The sequence below is a fragment of the Apostichopus japonicus genome, chromosome 23 (genome assembly GCF_037975245.1).
Source record: "Apostichopus japonicus isolate 1M-3 chromosome 23, ASM3797524v1, whole genome shotgun sequence".
NCBI classification, from domain to species: Eukaryota; Metazoa; Echinodermata; class Holothuroidea; order Aspidochirotida; family Stichopodidae; genus Apostichopus; species Apostichopus japonicus.
In genome coordinates this window covers 6248302-6264267 of record NC_092583.1, presented here as the reverse complement: position 1 = coordinate 6264267, position 15966 = coordinate 6248302, and the positions used below count along the sequence as shown (strand labels likewise).

The following is a 15966-nucleotide window of genomic DNA, read 5'->3' as shown; positions in this document are numbered from 1 at the left end:
CGATCTGAATATTTGTTTAATCTCATTGCTTCATTGTTCCATTATTCCTTGTTGATGTGTAGAAGCTCATGTTTTGTAATATTTACCTAACATTAACTCTCATTACATCAGTTGGGTCTGTTAAATTCCTTTCACCTTATTGCACTTAGTTTGTGAATAGACAACTTAAATAAGGTATCCCAAACACACAGCTATGTGAAGAATGCAATTAGCAAGAAAGCTGGTGCAATGTCTGAGATTGTATAGAACATGTTCATAACCTAGTCCCATTTCAAGTGTATCTAGTTGGTGCATTAGACTGATTTCTAGACCATGGTGTGTTTATTTCATTTCCCTCCAGACTTCTATGATCTCTGCAGACAGTTTGCTGAAGTTTGTTGATAGTTCACAGCTAACAGCAGACCTAGATGGTACTTTGGTCTATGACCACGATGACTGGATTCAGATGAGATTGGTAGGTTCGAATGTTCTCACAGTCAAGTTTTAACCTTATACTTATCAAATTTGCAAGACATGAAGCAGTGACATTGTTTTATGTTTTACTGTTGGTTTGATGACAGCACCTATAAGTGAGTGAATGAGTGATTAATCTAAAGATAACATCCTAAATTAACTACATTACTATCTAACATGACAATTGGCAAAATAATAATGTCTTTTACTCCATAAACATGGAAACAAAGTGTTAACTTGTAATTAAGTCACATCTACAAGGCTGTAGCAAACTATCCCCAGGGAGTTTTGTCTTCCACTCCCTGAGTATATATCAAACAAGACTGGTAGGGCACTGAGTATATCAAACAACACTATTAGGGCACTGAGTATATCAAACAAGACTGGTAGGGCACTGTTAGTTGTAGTACTAGTATCGCATAGTATAATCACGGCCAGTGCATTCTGCATTGATGAGGGGTGAGTAACGGTTGACTTCGTGAAGCAGTGGTGAAATAAAAGTACCATTGAATGATAGATGTGTTATAATAATATGACTTCTAATTACTTCTAGCACAAGTGTTCCCTTAGTTTAAGGGCATGAATATCCTAAAGAATTCTAGACCCATTCATTTCCCCAACAAGTCTCTGACAAGTTGAATTTGTCACACTTAAATCTTACATGCAATGTTACGTAGCTTTAAAAGGAACACATAGTTTTCAACACCACACAAATGGAAGAACAGGATATTTTTGTGCAGTCATTCTACCCTATGATGGACTTACAATACAGGAATCAGGTGAAGGCTATGCTTAAATTAATTACATTAACAGTATCATAAAAGACGTACACATTCCAATGGGCTGTTGTTTTTTACTTTGCTTATTACTTTTAAGATTTTAAGATTAAGTGTTCTTCCTATCTGTCTTGATGAGCATTCAAGTTTGGCCTATTGCAAAACAGCTTATATTAGGGCTCAACTGATAAAGCATCTGCACTAATTCTGGCTAATAATAATATTAATAATAATAAATAACATTTATGTAGCACTCAATACAAAAGTTTCTAAGCCCTTAACAAAGGACAATAGAAAAATGCAAACAAACTCTAAGAAGAAGAAAAGAAACGTTTTAAGCTGATTTTTAAAAATTTCAAGTGTGGGGGAGTCACGCACACGGATCTGGAGTTCATTCCAAAGGGCAGGTACAGCAGCAGAATATGCACGATCGCCATAGCAAGTCCTTGTTTGAGGACCAGGGGCAAACTGCAGGTGTATATGGAATGAAGAGCAAAACGATACAGAGGTGGTCTGTTGCATTGGAGAGAGAAGATCGGTGATATAACTTGGGGCGAGCTGGTTTTCACTTTATAAGTTAAAAGGAGAATCTTGAATTTGATATGCTGTGGGAGGGAAAACCAATGCAGTGAACGCAGGATCGGAGTGTAATGAGGAGAGCAGCAGCGTTTTGAATTCTCTGAAGGGAAAAATATAAGATTTTGGTAACTTAACATACAAAATTCCAATAATATAGGTGGGATGACAGAAAGTGTGGATCAAACATTCATTCAATCTTTGATCCAAATACTTCCTGTGTTTAACAACCTTGGAAACTGTGTACGCAGCGGAACGACAGGTTTGTTGTCACATAAACTATGGGTTGTGATTATTCCATCAAGGTTGGTTAGCAATGCAACCTGTGACATCTATAAGAGCAAAGCAAAACTGCCTAAATGGCAGCTCCCTGATTAATTGTAGCCCTCAACTTTGATTGTAGGAATTTTAGATTTTGCACCTTCTAACCATTAAAGTTCACATGCTTCATGTATCATAACACACGCTCTGTATGGATGTATTCATTCACTTGAACAGATACCCTATTAACTTGACTACTTTATTAAGTGGTTATTTTTTATCACATTTTCCCTACTTACGTGTGCTAAACTACGCTATGATGGTTACTTCTGTACATGTACTATGGTTTCGTTCAAGGAATGATAAACTGTTATGCAATAAGGTCAACTATTCTATTAAGTGTTTTTTCCCGTAAAAGTCACTGTATTAATGAGCACTATAGACAAATAGTTCTAGAATGAAAATGATTGAACTGCTACCAAAACCATTCTTAGTCCCATGAAATTTCTTAGTACCTTGTTATTTTTTAGTAAGTAATAAACCCATCCATAAACCCATAAACTCATAAACCATAAACCCATCGGCAACCTTACACAATACAAACAAACTAACAGAGCTTAAGCTAGCTGCACACCTATAGCATTATGACTGAACTTCAATGTACTGGCCTGCCTAGTTAGAGTAAGGAGTTTATCTTCCATGTTCTAATAACCTCAAACTAACCTTTGATAACATTTCTTTGGTGTTGATTTACTGACAGCCCATGGAACAAACAAAGCCTGTTTGCTGTATTTATCATCTGAAGCATGATAGCATTACTATAAAAGATAGTTACAAAGGGAGTACATTACAACAGAAACCGACTATGCTGTGTTTGTTCTAGAGTCCGTTTGGAAGGATGGGGAAAAAAAAAGAAAAAAAATTATAGTTGCTCTAGAGTTTCCTCATTTGCAGAAGTGAAATAGTGAAACATTGAATAATTTGATGACTTGTTGAGTTAATATGAATTTCAAAGTGGACATGGTTGTTATTGATCATTACCTCACATGTTTGATTCAGATATCAATTTCAGAGTTGGGTAAATATTGCTATACCTTGTAGTTACAGAGTTATCTGTTGGAAGTAAAATGTATACTTCAACCATCGCAGGTGTATTTGTAACCAGCATGTTAGGAATATTAGCTTGTAATCTGTTGTGTTTTATTCAAAAGACCTGTCTATCTATACTTGAGAATGAGCACTGTTTTGAAAGCACACTCTGGGTCTGATCTGCAGTGTAAATATGGATCAGACAGATTGGTCCCGGTGATAGACTATGATCAAGGGCAGACACCACACTTTATTATAATTTAGTAATGTAAATGCAGCTCAGGATCAGGGTGACCTTGAACTTACATCGTTTTTTGTTACATGTGTAATTTGAACAAAACAGTAGTTGGCTTTAATAACAGTGCTGCACATGATACAGCCTTTTTTTTCTAGCCCAGAAGTTCAAACTCAATTATAATCCAAATACATACAAAATGGCTGTAATAACTCACAGTGCCAATGTTCTATGGTTATAATCTTTTCTAGGCCCTGGAGGACTTTTTCAACATTGCTGGGAATCTAATGCAGCATGAAGATCATTTGCAGCAAGAGATGAAAAGAATCGAATATCCGTCAGGTATTGGCGAAGCAAAAACTGCAATAGAAGAACATAATGTTGCCAAGAAAGAAATAGCTAGACTGCCTCTTGAAGAAATACAAAAAGAAGGCCAGCAAATGCTATCCAGGTGAGATGTCCAGAGCCTGATATTAATTTACCTAATTTATAAAGTTTGTATCTAGTGGTTAGCCTACTGTGATATCATTGGTACTTAACCTGACAGAACAGAAAAGTATTCATTGGCAGTCATATGTAAAGATATATGATGTTGTTTCTAAGTTTAAACTGATGTACCAACAGTTTAATGGTAAAGAGAACATTATTTAATATGCAGTTGAATCTGTATTATTTGAACATGTTCAAGTTCACTGTCTGTGCGTCGTGACGTTAGGGAATAATATGTTTTTCCAACTTTCCAAACCTCAGGGTGCCATTTGTAAACTATTTATGTTATTCTGTATTGAGATGACACAATTGTGTTGTTTGATACTAGATGAATACATGTACAATGTCTTTGACTTGCATAACACGTCCTGCACCTTTATTTGATATAACCTTTGAACTGCATTCAAACTTTCCAATTTTATCCTTAGGCAATTGCTAAGTGTGTTCTTTATTCCCCATTTGCAGGATATGTGGAGATGCTAGTACCCTTGATAGTGGTTACTCCAGCAGAGGGGGTAGCATAGCCAGTAACTCTAGTACAATGATAAATGCTGACTTCCAAAATGCAGGGCCACACATACTTCATTTATTAGATAGTATTGGTGGCAGCAAACAAAGACTGCTGAAACTCTGGCAGAGGAAGAGTGCAACGTTGGAGCAGTGCTTGCAGCTACGATTGTATGAACAGGACACAAAGAAGGTAAGCATTGTTACAAAAGATTACTATTAACTACACTATACAAGTACTCTTTGTCACCATAGGCTCTACTGTGATAAGATGTAGTATGTGTAGTATACATGTAATAACGTATAAGAACTGCTGATGTTGTGTACGTTTAATAACCAATAAGAACTGTTGATGTGAGTGTATGTACTGTAATAACCAATGAAGACAGTTGTTTCTTTGGCTCTTTGGTGGATTTGGTATTTCTGGTTTATGAATTGGGATATGGGGCTTGGTTCTGTTCTGTCAATGGTTTGGAAACCACTTCCTTCACCATGGCTGCACTGCAGTGATAAAGAATGGGGTGCCTTCACCTCCAGTAGTATTTGAGAAGGTGGTCAGATGCTGAGGTACACTTTCGTTCATCAAATGTGGATATTAAGTAGCAGTTCTTGGAGCAGGAATGGGTGTGACAATTACAAGCCTGCCTCGTGACACTCTGAAAACTAATCGAAAAGAGAAGGCATGGTATAAGCCGGTGTTCATCCACCAACATGCCATGAATAAGGGTTAAAAGAGCTAAATGGGTGTGCAAAACAGGGCGAAATGCTGTCTACATGTGCAGGTCAAATTGTGTAGTGTTGTCCAGTCGTCTGAGACAACCAAATTTCACCTTCACTTAGTTATGATGTGTTGAAAGTTAAGAACAAATATAGGTGTACTGTCTGACGGTACACTGGTCATATGATGAGACTATAATGAGGTCTTTTTTGGAAGAGCAAATCTTCCATTTGGACAACCTGATTGTATTATATCGTCATCTGATGGACAAGTAGGGAAATTTCTTTACAAAAGGCCCTGATGTGTATTAGAAGCAATGCTTTTGTGCCACAATGATGTAGTTTGACTCAAACAAATACTAAAGATTGCAGGATGTGGCAGAAAATACTAGCCATACATCTATGGGAAGCTAAATTGGGAAGGCAACATTTTGAGTGACTGTTTCTCATGATATGATATCAGTGTAGATGTCTGTATTCACTTATGATACATTTCTGGTGCTTCTTGCAGTTGTGCAGGTGATATGAATGACTTGGAACAAACACATTTATCATGCATAATTTATCTTTATTCTCTCTATGCAGATGTTCGAATGGCTGGATCATCAAAGGGAGCTTTTCCTATTGAATCACACCAATCTAGGCAGTAATCGACAAGTAGCCGTAGAATTACAGGATGAACATAACCAGTTTGTTGCTCAATCAATGGTGAATACTTGGCATTTATCAAAGAAACTTGGTTGATTTTCTGAAGTTTTGTAGCACTGCCCCACAAGGAACAAACATACCACTTGAGAATGACTTAAGGTTGAACTGTTAAGTGATGGATCTCCAAGGGTACTGAATTGTAAATGACATACAAACTAGTGAGATTGACAGATGTGCAATGCTTGTTCTGGTGTTCATATTGTGGGAAGCATACTAATCTTCAATTTAATCTGCTTCTTTGAGTTTGATGGTAGTGAAATGCGTACTCTTCACCATCTATGTATAAGATAGCAGTACATAGATCTAAGAGCAGATTTGTGCTTTTATTACCAAGATAAGATTACACAAAATAAGATTGCATGTAGTCCCACCAAGACACCTTCCGGGGTTTTCCATCAATTGAACATTCAGCAGTGAATAATGGATAGTTCCATTCCAAAGTTTTGCTACCCTGACATGTTTAATGTCTCAAAACAGCAAAGGAGAAATATAAAACCAAAAGGTTAGATTTTAGTAAATTTTCTAAATAAAACTGGACTAGTTAGTTTGATTGACTGCATTGTTAAATGATATTAGTAACAAACACAACCAATAAAATTGATAAAAAATGACACAAATAGCTGCTTCAAATGTCACACTTTAGAAACTGGCTATGCAATTGTTATCTCATCGCTCCCATAGGGAGGATGAGATATTGTAGTTCCTTTGCCAGTTGGGACATATACAGCTATGTCAGTTGCCATAGAAACAGTTGCCATGGTAATGGTTAATTTTTCTGAGTAGCTACTAACAGTGGGTCACCCATGGTGGGATACCCCAGGGTGACTGGAACTCAATCCCGGAGGGAGGGGTCAAAATGTGTCATTATGTTTGTGTCATTTGTGTGTGTTTATCCAATTTTTTTTCAAAAACTCATCATAAACGGCTGTGAACCCTTGTGTCATACAGACCCTGGAATGAAAGGTCAGAGGTCAAAGGTAAAATGGAGTGAAAATTAAATCATTGGTATAACTCAAAGGCAAAACATTGAATGGACATGGAACCATCACAGGTATAATGGAAATGTCAAGTGGTAGCAAACTATATGGTTGTCATGGCACGCGAGGTCAGGGGTCACATGGTTAAAGGTCAAACATATATTCTTAGCGCAATTTTATGTCAAACAGTCATCCTTAATGGCTGTTCTGATTTTCTTCAAACTTGGTGGAAGGTACCCAGGGTGAACCCCTGGAATAAAAAATAGGAATGTTCATTTAAAATCAGTGTTTGCTTGCAATGAGATATGCAATCCCATGGATTGCCCTCTTGTTATTTCTGCATTTAAACAGTGTACATTGAAATCAAATATATATTTTCTTCTGCATAAACATTTTATATTTCTACATATTTTTGTCTTTTTTATTTCTCTCCATTATAGAGCATGTATGAACATATCCATCTGATTCTGGATGCAGCTAACAGCTTACTAAAGAGCGGTCACTTTGCATCTGAGGATATTGATCGTTTGTCACATCAACTGAATCAAGAATGGCAGGGATTTGCTCTTGCGATGGATGAGCGGAGCAACCTCCTGGCAATGTCAGTAATGTTCCATGAGAAGGCTGAAATAGTAGGTCATCATTTTCATGCTATAACTAGTGCACTCTCTATTAATGTTGTATTAGGAGGGCAAGGTCACAACCCTGTGGTATGCAGGCTATGCTATATCAAAGATTGATGCACACAAAAGCAATATGTATACAATTAGCAAAGATCTATGAAGGAAGTAACTATGGTCATTGGTTCTATAACGATGCATATCATACAATTAGATAGATTGTTAAAACTTCTAGTACTTTTAGTTCTTGTAGGTGGGATTTAGGTAACTAACTACTTTGACTTACAAATAGCTTGCATGGATTTTGGCTGTGTGTCAATGGCAAACCAGGGGGATCAGTAGAGGTCGTCAGAAGCATAATTCTTAATATGAGATGTGCTCTTGGTTTAGATGAATGGGTTTTGTTGTTATGTAGGATAAGCAATGAATTGCAATGACCTTTCCAGCTTTTCATTGTTTCTTAACCAAAATAACACAGCATAGAGTTAACCCACTACCTACTTTGACTTTCAATGAAGTTGTCCAACCTAGACAAATGCAGTTCTGTGATATTTTGTTCTCAGTATGATTACAGTAAGACCATGCAAAATTATGATTTACATAATAAAAAGGATAATTAGCGGATAAATAGTAAAACAGGAATTTAATACAAAACTTTTGATGACTGTTTTGTCCTCACATTTAATCTGAATATTTAACACTGTTGAATTTTTTTATTTGTTGAACTTGAAAGTTCATCAGAGATAATGCACTAGCATTGGACAAGCATAACAACTTAAAGCTGTGACTTGAAACTACCAGAAAAGTATGAATTAGTAAAGATTGCAATTAACACTTTATTATTATTGTGGTATTGATTCATCTATTGTAACTGACCTATTCTGTATCTTGTTTTTCATTACAGTATCTTACACGTGTATATGACTGGGAGGACCAGTGCATAGCAATGGGTGGGAGTGAGTTACCTGAACAGATAGTAGAGCTGCAGACTAGGCTCCATCAACAGCATAAAATAAGAGATGACTTCACAACTTGTTATGCTGAGGTTCTTACTATTCTCATTTCTTTCCATATTTAAGACTGACAAGCAGTGTCATTATAAGTGTTAACCGATTAAAATTTAATTGACAATTTTCATTTAGTGTTGGTCTTCCCTATCAATTGGCTGGATTCAAATTCCAATTATTTTGAGAATTATTTTGTCAAGTTGAATGACAGTGGTATAGCACAAGCAAAGACAGTACTGAAATATGAAAAAGCCTGACCAAAGGCATCTGCAGGGAGGGGCAAGTGAGGAGGGTAGAGAATTATCTCAAAATGTTACTGCTTCCTGCCCCCTAGAACCCATAGAGGGGTCTAATATATTCCAGTGTGTTTTTTTGCTGTACTGAATCACTATCAGAGAAAATATGAATGTATGAAAAGTGAATGTGTCGTAGCTGAAGTCCCCAGGACCCCCACCAGGAATTATATAATATTCTTGAGAAATTTTATACCTCTCTGTAACATATTTTTGTGCTTTAAACTTGCTAGAAGGGAGAAAGAATCCCCAGAAATGCTGCGGCATCCACCACCCCCCTCCTCCCGTTGGACCCCACGATATGACTCTGAGATATATTTCACAGGGTAAAACAGAGGAGTGATTCCTCCTGCTGACATGTATGTAGATGTTTCAAAATTACCAGCAGAAGCCAAGAACTACCAGAAGATGCTGTAGCTTCTGGGGACTTTGCCATACCCCTGTATTCCCAGTCAATAACTGTACACAATCTGGGACTTTGCCGCACCCCTGTAATCCCACTCAATAACAGTGTACACAATTGGAAATACTTCCTGCATGTATACAGCTGCAATAATCAAGCAAATTGTCCCAAGAGTGCCATATGCGGGTGTCAACAGTAAAAAAATTCAAACTCTCTGCCCATTTATATTACTTCCCCCACCCCCCCCTTCAGACACCTGACAAAACCTGTCCACATTTTAGGGGATAACTGGTTAATTCTCTTTATTGTGAACTGGTTAACCAGTCAATTATTTGGACAGTTAAACTTTTATTGAAACAGAAGTGTGTTTTTGCTGTGGATGCCTATGAGCCTGACATATATATGAAATACAAGTTGCATGCAGACAACTTGCTTGCTACTTCTGGTAGTGTTTCTGAGTCTTCCAGTTATTGACCACAGATCATTTCCATTTCTGCAGGCTTGTGGAGATGGCAAGACACTCCTAGCTGCTCTTCAGCAGCCTGTTAGTCCAGAATCATTTAACTCGGTGATTGCTCAAACTGATTATTCTACCTCAGCCGGTCATATTCTGGACCTTATCCATGAGATTCTGCAGAGACATCGCCACCTCCAGCAGCTCTGGAAACAGAACTGGCAAGTCTCCAGTCATGGCATGCAGCTGTGTGTCTTCCAACAGGATGCTAAAAAGGTAACTGATGTACATTTATTTCTGTCTCGCTCTTGAGTACTATTGTAGTTAATTTGACACAAGCTGAAAGCATCATCAGATCACTTATGGGTCCACTCTTTGTTTATAGGTCCTTGTCTGGCTGGAGAAGCATGGGGAGGAATTTTTAAACAAACACACAGGAATTGGGAAATCGCTTCATAAAGCCAGGGCATTGCAACAGAAACATGAAGAATTTGTGACTATTGCTCAGGTAAGCTACTGTAACTTCAGGTTTTTTTTCTTCACTACATTGTTTGGAGAAGGTTGGGCTTCATTGAATTCATGTTTGCAATTTCTCAACTTGAATATGCTCTGTTTTGGAAGTATATGATTCAATTAAAATAAAACAAGGCAGTTAAACGTAACTATATAAGGGTTATTACTTAAGCAGAATTGATCTAGAAGTCTTAGTATTGCACACCTGGATTGATAAGATGAAGTTGAAGTTAATTGGTATGACGACAAACTTTTTTCAATAAGTCCAAACATTACCTTGAAGTTAAAACCTTAAGTGACATTGTGTTAAAGTAAAAAACACAGCATGTTAAACACTGGCTTAAAGTATAATAGAGTTAGAGGCACAAAACTGTAATGCCTTTGGCTCTGTGCTTTTTTCACTGATAGCATAAAATACATGTTTAAATAAACACTTGTAGATGTAAGATGAAAGATGCCCTCACTGGATATTTGATATCCCAACTGATAAGGTGCATAGTTGACCAAAATCAATTCTGATATGACACACAAGGCAAATCCACTCATCCATAGTGTGCTTTGTAAGAATGAAGCTTTTGGAACCTACACTGATAATTGTTCCCTTTCTTCAAGAGTTTGTCTGTTGAGATATAAATCAACAGTCACTGTCCTGAGAAGAAACCCAAGCATGATCTACATAACTGATGTGATAGAGATGCTTGTCATGAAAAACTTTCTTCAAAGCTAAGAAACTCTCTGGTTGTAACATGGTTTCAGATATGAGAAGGATCTCCTTACTGTGAACAACTATGATGTCTAACGATGTCAGGAGGTCAAACAATTTTTACTTTCCTTTGTTTTATTTTCATATTTTGTGGTCATACTACTTTAACTGTTTAGTAGATGAGTTCACAAGTGTTCAGAACTGAGCTTCTCCTAATGTTAGATTCCATTTCTCCATAAACGGATTGCAGTCATGACCTTGGTTTGTATCATGAACAGTTACATTTCAGATGAAAGAAAAAGTGTCATTTTGTAGCATTTGCCACCTTTTCCATACTAATAGGCATGATCACTTTTTTTTTCCAGAAATACATAGAATTTGTAATATTTTTAAGTAAAGTGGTCAAAAGTGAATAATTCTTACATTAATTGTGTTACAGTTTGATGATGTATATCTGACATCCAAATGTGCAGACATTGACCAAACACATGGAACTGGTCAATGATTTAAAGGAAAGCTTGAGTTTTAGCGTATGCTATGCTGTAGTGTTGCAATAAAATTGTTGCATAAGGGGTTGTGCCATAAGTGTTCAAGGCCTTATACAGGAATTTCCTAAGAAGAAATACTTGTTTGTTAATCATTGTTTCAAATTGTGTCCTGTTGATTATGTTCTCATTTATGTAATTTCTTGATTTGACAGGACTACTTAGGCCACATATAAAAGTTTTAAATGCTAATATCTCCACAACCATGGGTGTGTTTTTAATAGATGGTATCACAGTGTTGCTGATTACAACACACGTTGATATGCAAATATAGACTTTGTGGACATTGAATCTCATCTTAGTGCATATCATTATAATTTCATTATGATTATGCATGAAAGAGTTCAGTTGTCAGGAGAAGAGCACTGTTATTGAATTGATTATTAATAAATTATTTGTGAGTTGGCATATGGTTTTGAAAAACTTGTAGTGTAATAAAGGTAAAATGTTCCTGGATGTAATATTATGACATTTCCAACGATTCTCCTTAAATTAGATAGGTTTGTGTACAAGATTTTGGTGAGTTAGGATGTGAGAACGGTCTTTTACTCCTTAGAAGTGATGACTAGACTTGATTTGACTGATAACCCAGTGTTTTATCTGAGATCTTGGCAGCCAGTGATTTGACTTCAGACATTTATCTGGAACTGACTTAACTAAAGGCTTGACATTTATGTGACCATATTACAACACTTATTGTGTGAGAGTATGGCTACTTTAACTTGACCCATTCTTTCAAGGAGATGCCATACAGTCACAGCTAGGGAAGCATTTCTTTGTTAAGTTTGTGTCTATTCACTGTGGCTTATCCTTTCTTCTCACATACCTTTAAGAATATTTATTATAGCTGGTAATTGTAGGAATGTATGAAAGTGTTGAATGTGATCATCTGTTCCAGTTGATTAAAATGCTGCTTTGATTTTACTTGCCACAATCACCATACTCATAAAACATATCTAAGATCCCTGATAATTATTCTTTATTCTACTGACCTAAAACCAGAAACAAGGAAATTAGAGAAACCCTTCACAGGTTTGCTGATGGGAAAGTTCCATAATTTGGCAGCAGCCAACTGCTTATAACCATGTTGATCTCTTTAAGGTAGAGGCATATCAATAATATGTCTCAATATTGCATGATTTGGTCAAAATGATGTTACATGTAATTGATAACCCAACACAAACTGTAGTTTAAAAAATTGGGTTGAATTGTGCTTTACTTTCTGGATTCCATAGATTCAACTATTCACAGACATTGTTAGCAGAAGTAGTCATGAGCAGCCTGAAAACCTTTGCTCAGTATACCTTATCAGACATGGTATCTAAAATTGAAAATCAAGGATTCCAAAACATTTGTGTCAGACACTTTTACATACAGGTGTAAATGTAGATTAGTTTTAGACTTCCTTCTATGTGCGGTAAGATGATTTAAAAGAATAATTTCTTTCATACTAATGATAAATAACCTGAAAAGTAAAAAGCAACACTTCATTTTCATGCAAAGCATTTCTGATTCATAGGTTGAGAGAAAATGACAAACTTACCACAAGCTCCCAATGGTTTACCTGTATCTGGTTGTGACGTAATAGAATCACTCTATATCTCTATACGTAGACCTATAAATCCAACCAAAGTGGACCAGATATTCCATAGAGACACTGTACATATGCCTATTGGCCAATCATACAGGTTTTGAAATAAGACTTCATAACACCAACAGAAGTCTTTGGCATTCCAAATTCATTACACTGATTAAAAGTTATATTGTTTTAGTCTACTCTATATGCTGAAAGTTGACACAGATTAGTATTAAATAACTTGAAGTAAAGGTGAGCCAATCTCTCAATCGTATTGATTACTTCATGGGTGTTTCTCATTTGAAATGGAAGCAGAACTCAGCAATAGAGGAACCTCTGGACATCACATCTAATGTCTATAGCCTAGTTGGTAGTAGTGTCTGCAAATCCAGGAGGCCCGGTTTCGAAACCTGTTGGAGGCTGGAAGTTTTTTCACTTATCTACAGTTTGCAACACATTGTATGTTGCAAATATAAATATATATAAAAATAATAATAAAGAAGAATCCATGTATACACCAAAATAATAAACATAACATAGGAGATGAACTCAAAAAGAGATCACATAATGTTTACATATATAGAGTGCTGTAACGTATAGTTTATGAGCTTATTAGAAGTTTTGGTTTCCTTAAACCTTCAGCAACATTAGCTTACAGGGTGATATGCAAAAATTAAGACAGGCTGAACTGGTTTTGAACCACATTGACATTTGACCCTAGTTTGGTATCATACCTTTGCCAGGGGAAAACACTTGGTCCTATCAGTAATGTGATGGGAACATTGCTATTAGTGCCTACTACTCTTGTGTCTTATTACAAAGAAAACAACAAAGGAAAATTACGGATTGCAAGGGAATCCAAGAAACTTTTTGACATTTAATTTATTTATTTATATAAAATAAACCATGACTATATATACAGTGGTTAAAGAACAAAGAATAAGAAGAATGGGTTACATGTTTGTGGAACTGATAATTGTTTGGGGTTCTGTTTACATCCATTTAAGGATTTGGAGCTAGAAGCACTCTTTGGAGAGAGTGACTAGGACTACATGTTTGTAGAACTGATAATTGTTTGGGGTTCTGCTTACATCTATTTAACAATTTGGAGCTAGAAGTACCCTTTGGAGAGAATGACTAGGACTACATGTTTGTGGAACAGATAATTGTTTGGACATGCTTCATTTATTTGAAGTGTAACTATAGCTTCTTGGTACATAAACTGTTGGAATGTTGACAGTTTGCTATATAGATATTACCTTGCTTAACATTATACACAGATTGTAGGATGCTGTTAAGTTGCCAATATCCTATCAGTAGTGACATGTTGCTCTTGTTGTCATAACTTCTAAAACAATATATTATGTGGCCCCTGTAGTAGGGTAAACTACAGACAGGGTTACCAAACTTCATTGCCAGTGTAAGACAGTCCCATGTATCAGATGAAATCATGATGGTTGCAGCAACAAGCAATTACATCTTCCATCTTCACTCTACATTGTTTAGGCCTCACACTGAGTGCCAAAGATTGATGTTAAATGTCATGCGTATTTAATTTACAAGCAGCCTACAGTTGTGCGTTGCTCTTACTGGTTCTTTCAATTTCGCTATGTCTGCTAATTGAGTGTTTGCTCTTGGCCTAAGGAATTACTTGACAATTTCTGTTAACCACTTTTAAAGAGTGATAGTAAAGTCATACTTTACGGACTGTAAGGTAGGAATTACATTACAATTTCTCCTTGTTTGTTTGAATATTTAATAATGAATTGATTGTTTAAGCACATAACAACTGGTAGAGCTAGTTTTAGTCTTGTAACCATTGTTATGTATCTATTCTAAGTAATTTGTATTGCAAGATCAATTTGTAAGTGTTCTTGTTATTTTTAGAATTTCTGTCTGAATTTTCAAGATAATGATCTAATGAATATGTGTAGGTTTCTCCAGCTATGTGTTAAATGTTATATTATAAGGAATTCTACAAGTTAGCAAATTTAAACCACAAATCTCCATATTTTAATCCATTAGGAATAATTTGGAAAATAATCCTGTGTTCAATCATATCCTTCTAGAGAAGTATTTTGAGTGAAGAACAATTTCACACATCCTTTTAGCTCAACAATGATAAGATGTTGTGTTGTTATGACTTCCCTGGCTGAAAATTCAAAATCAGGAAAGTGCTGCTGTTTGATGAATATTTGCTGATAGTAAGTTAAATCGTCAGACAGTAATGGTTTGCTTGAGTGATTGAAAATTTTCGAAATTATCCACAGCCTCTGTGAGTGCAGACAAAATGCCATTTCTGCCAGTGATACAAAGTCATTTGACTGAAACTTGCTTTATATCTCTGAATGTGATGTTTTTCATATTGAATGTTCAGGACTAGTCTTTCCTGTGCGTTTGGATGCTTCCTGCTCTTCATTAATACAGCATAGCTTTGACAGTTTGACACATTGAGATGAAACAAGACTTTCAACATCTTTTCATCTTTTGACTTTTAACCAAATGTGGATAGTTTCATGTCCTGTATCCTAGGACAATTTTGTGAAGGTTATTGAGTGCCATAAGTGATGACATGATGAAGTTAAGTTCCTATCTACATTAACACTGCACACTAGCACTGTGTAACATGGATCTTAATATATAGATAAGATTGACTTGAGTTGAAAGTGAAGTCTCCAGTGAAACTTACTATCTCTGCCTTTAAGAGTTGTCTTTGATGCATGTTTGGTAGAATGAAAGTCTCCAGTGAAACTTACTATCTCTGCCTTTAAGAGTTGTCTTTGATGCATGTTTGGTAGAATGAAAGTCTCCAGTGAAACTTACTATCTCTGCCTTTAAGAGTTGTCTTTGATGCATGTTTGGTAGAATGAAAGTCTCCAGTGAAACTTACTATCTCTGCCTTTAAGAGTTGTCTTTGATGCATGTTTGGTAGAATGAAAGTCTCCAGTGAAACTTACTATCTCTGCCTTTAAGAGTTGTCTTTGATGCATGTTTGGTAGAATGAAAGTCTCCAGTGAAACTTACTATCTCTGCCTTTAAGAGTTGTCTTTGATGCATGTTTGGT

The 15966-nt window shown here is 36.2% G+C and overlaps 1 protein-coding gene across 3 annotated transcripts in view; it reads left to right on the top strand.

Moving 5' to 3' along the window:
• Positions 1-15966, top strand: part of LOC139965052 (triple functional domain protein-like) — a 181361-nt gene that overhangs the window by 14409 nt on the left and 150986 nt on the right. For all 3 annotated transcript variants that reach the window (XM_071967225.1, XM_071967226.1, XM_071967228.1), the window contains exons 6-13: positions 341-454; positions 3642-3841; positions 4345-4579; positions 5689-5811; positions 7229-7420; positions 8313-8453; positions 9611-9841; positions 9951-10073. In XM_071967225.1, coding sequence (XP_071823326.1) covers positions 341-454; positions 3642-3841; positions 4345-4579; positions 5689-5811; positions 7229-7420; positions 8313-8453; positions 9611-9841; positions 9951-10073 — 1359 coding nt within the window. The remainder of the gene's footprint in view (positions 1-340; positions 455-3641; positions 3842-4344; positions 4580-5688; positions 5812-7228; positions 7421-8312; positions 8454-9610; positions 9842-9950; positions 10074-15966) is intronic.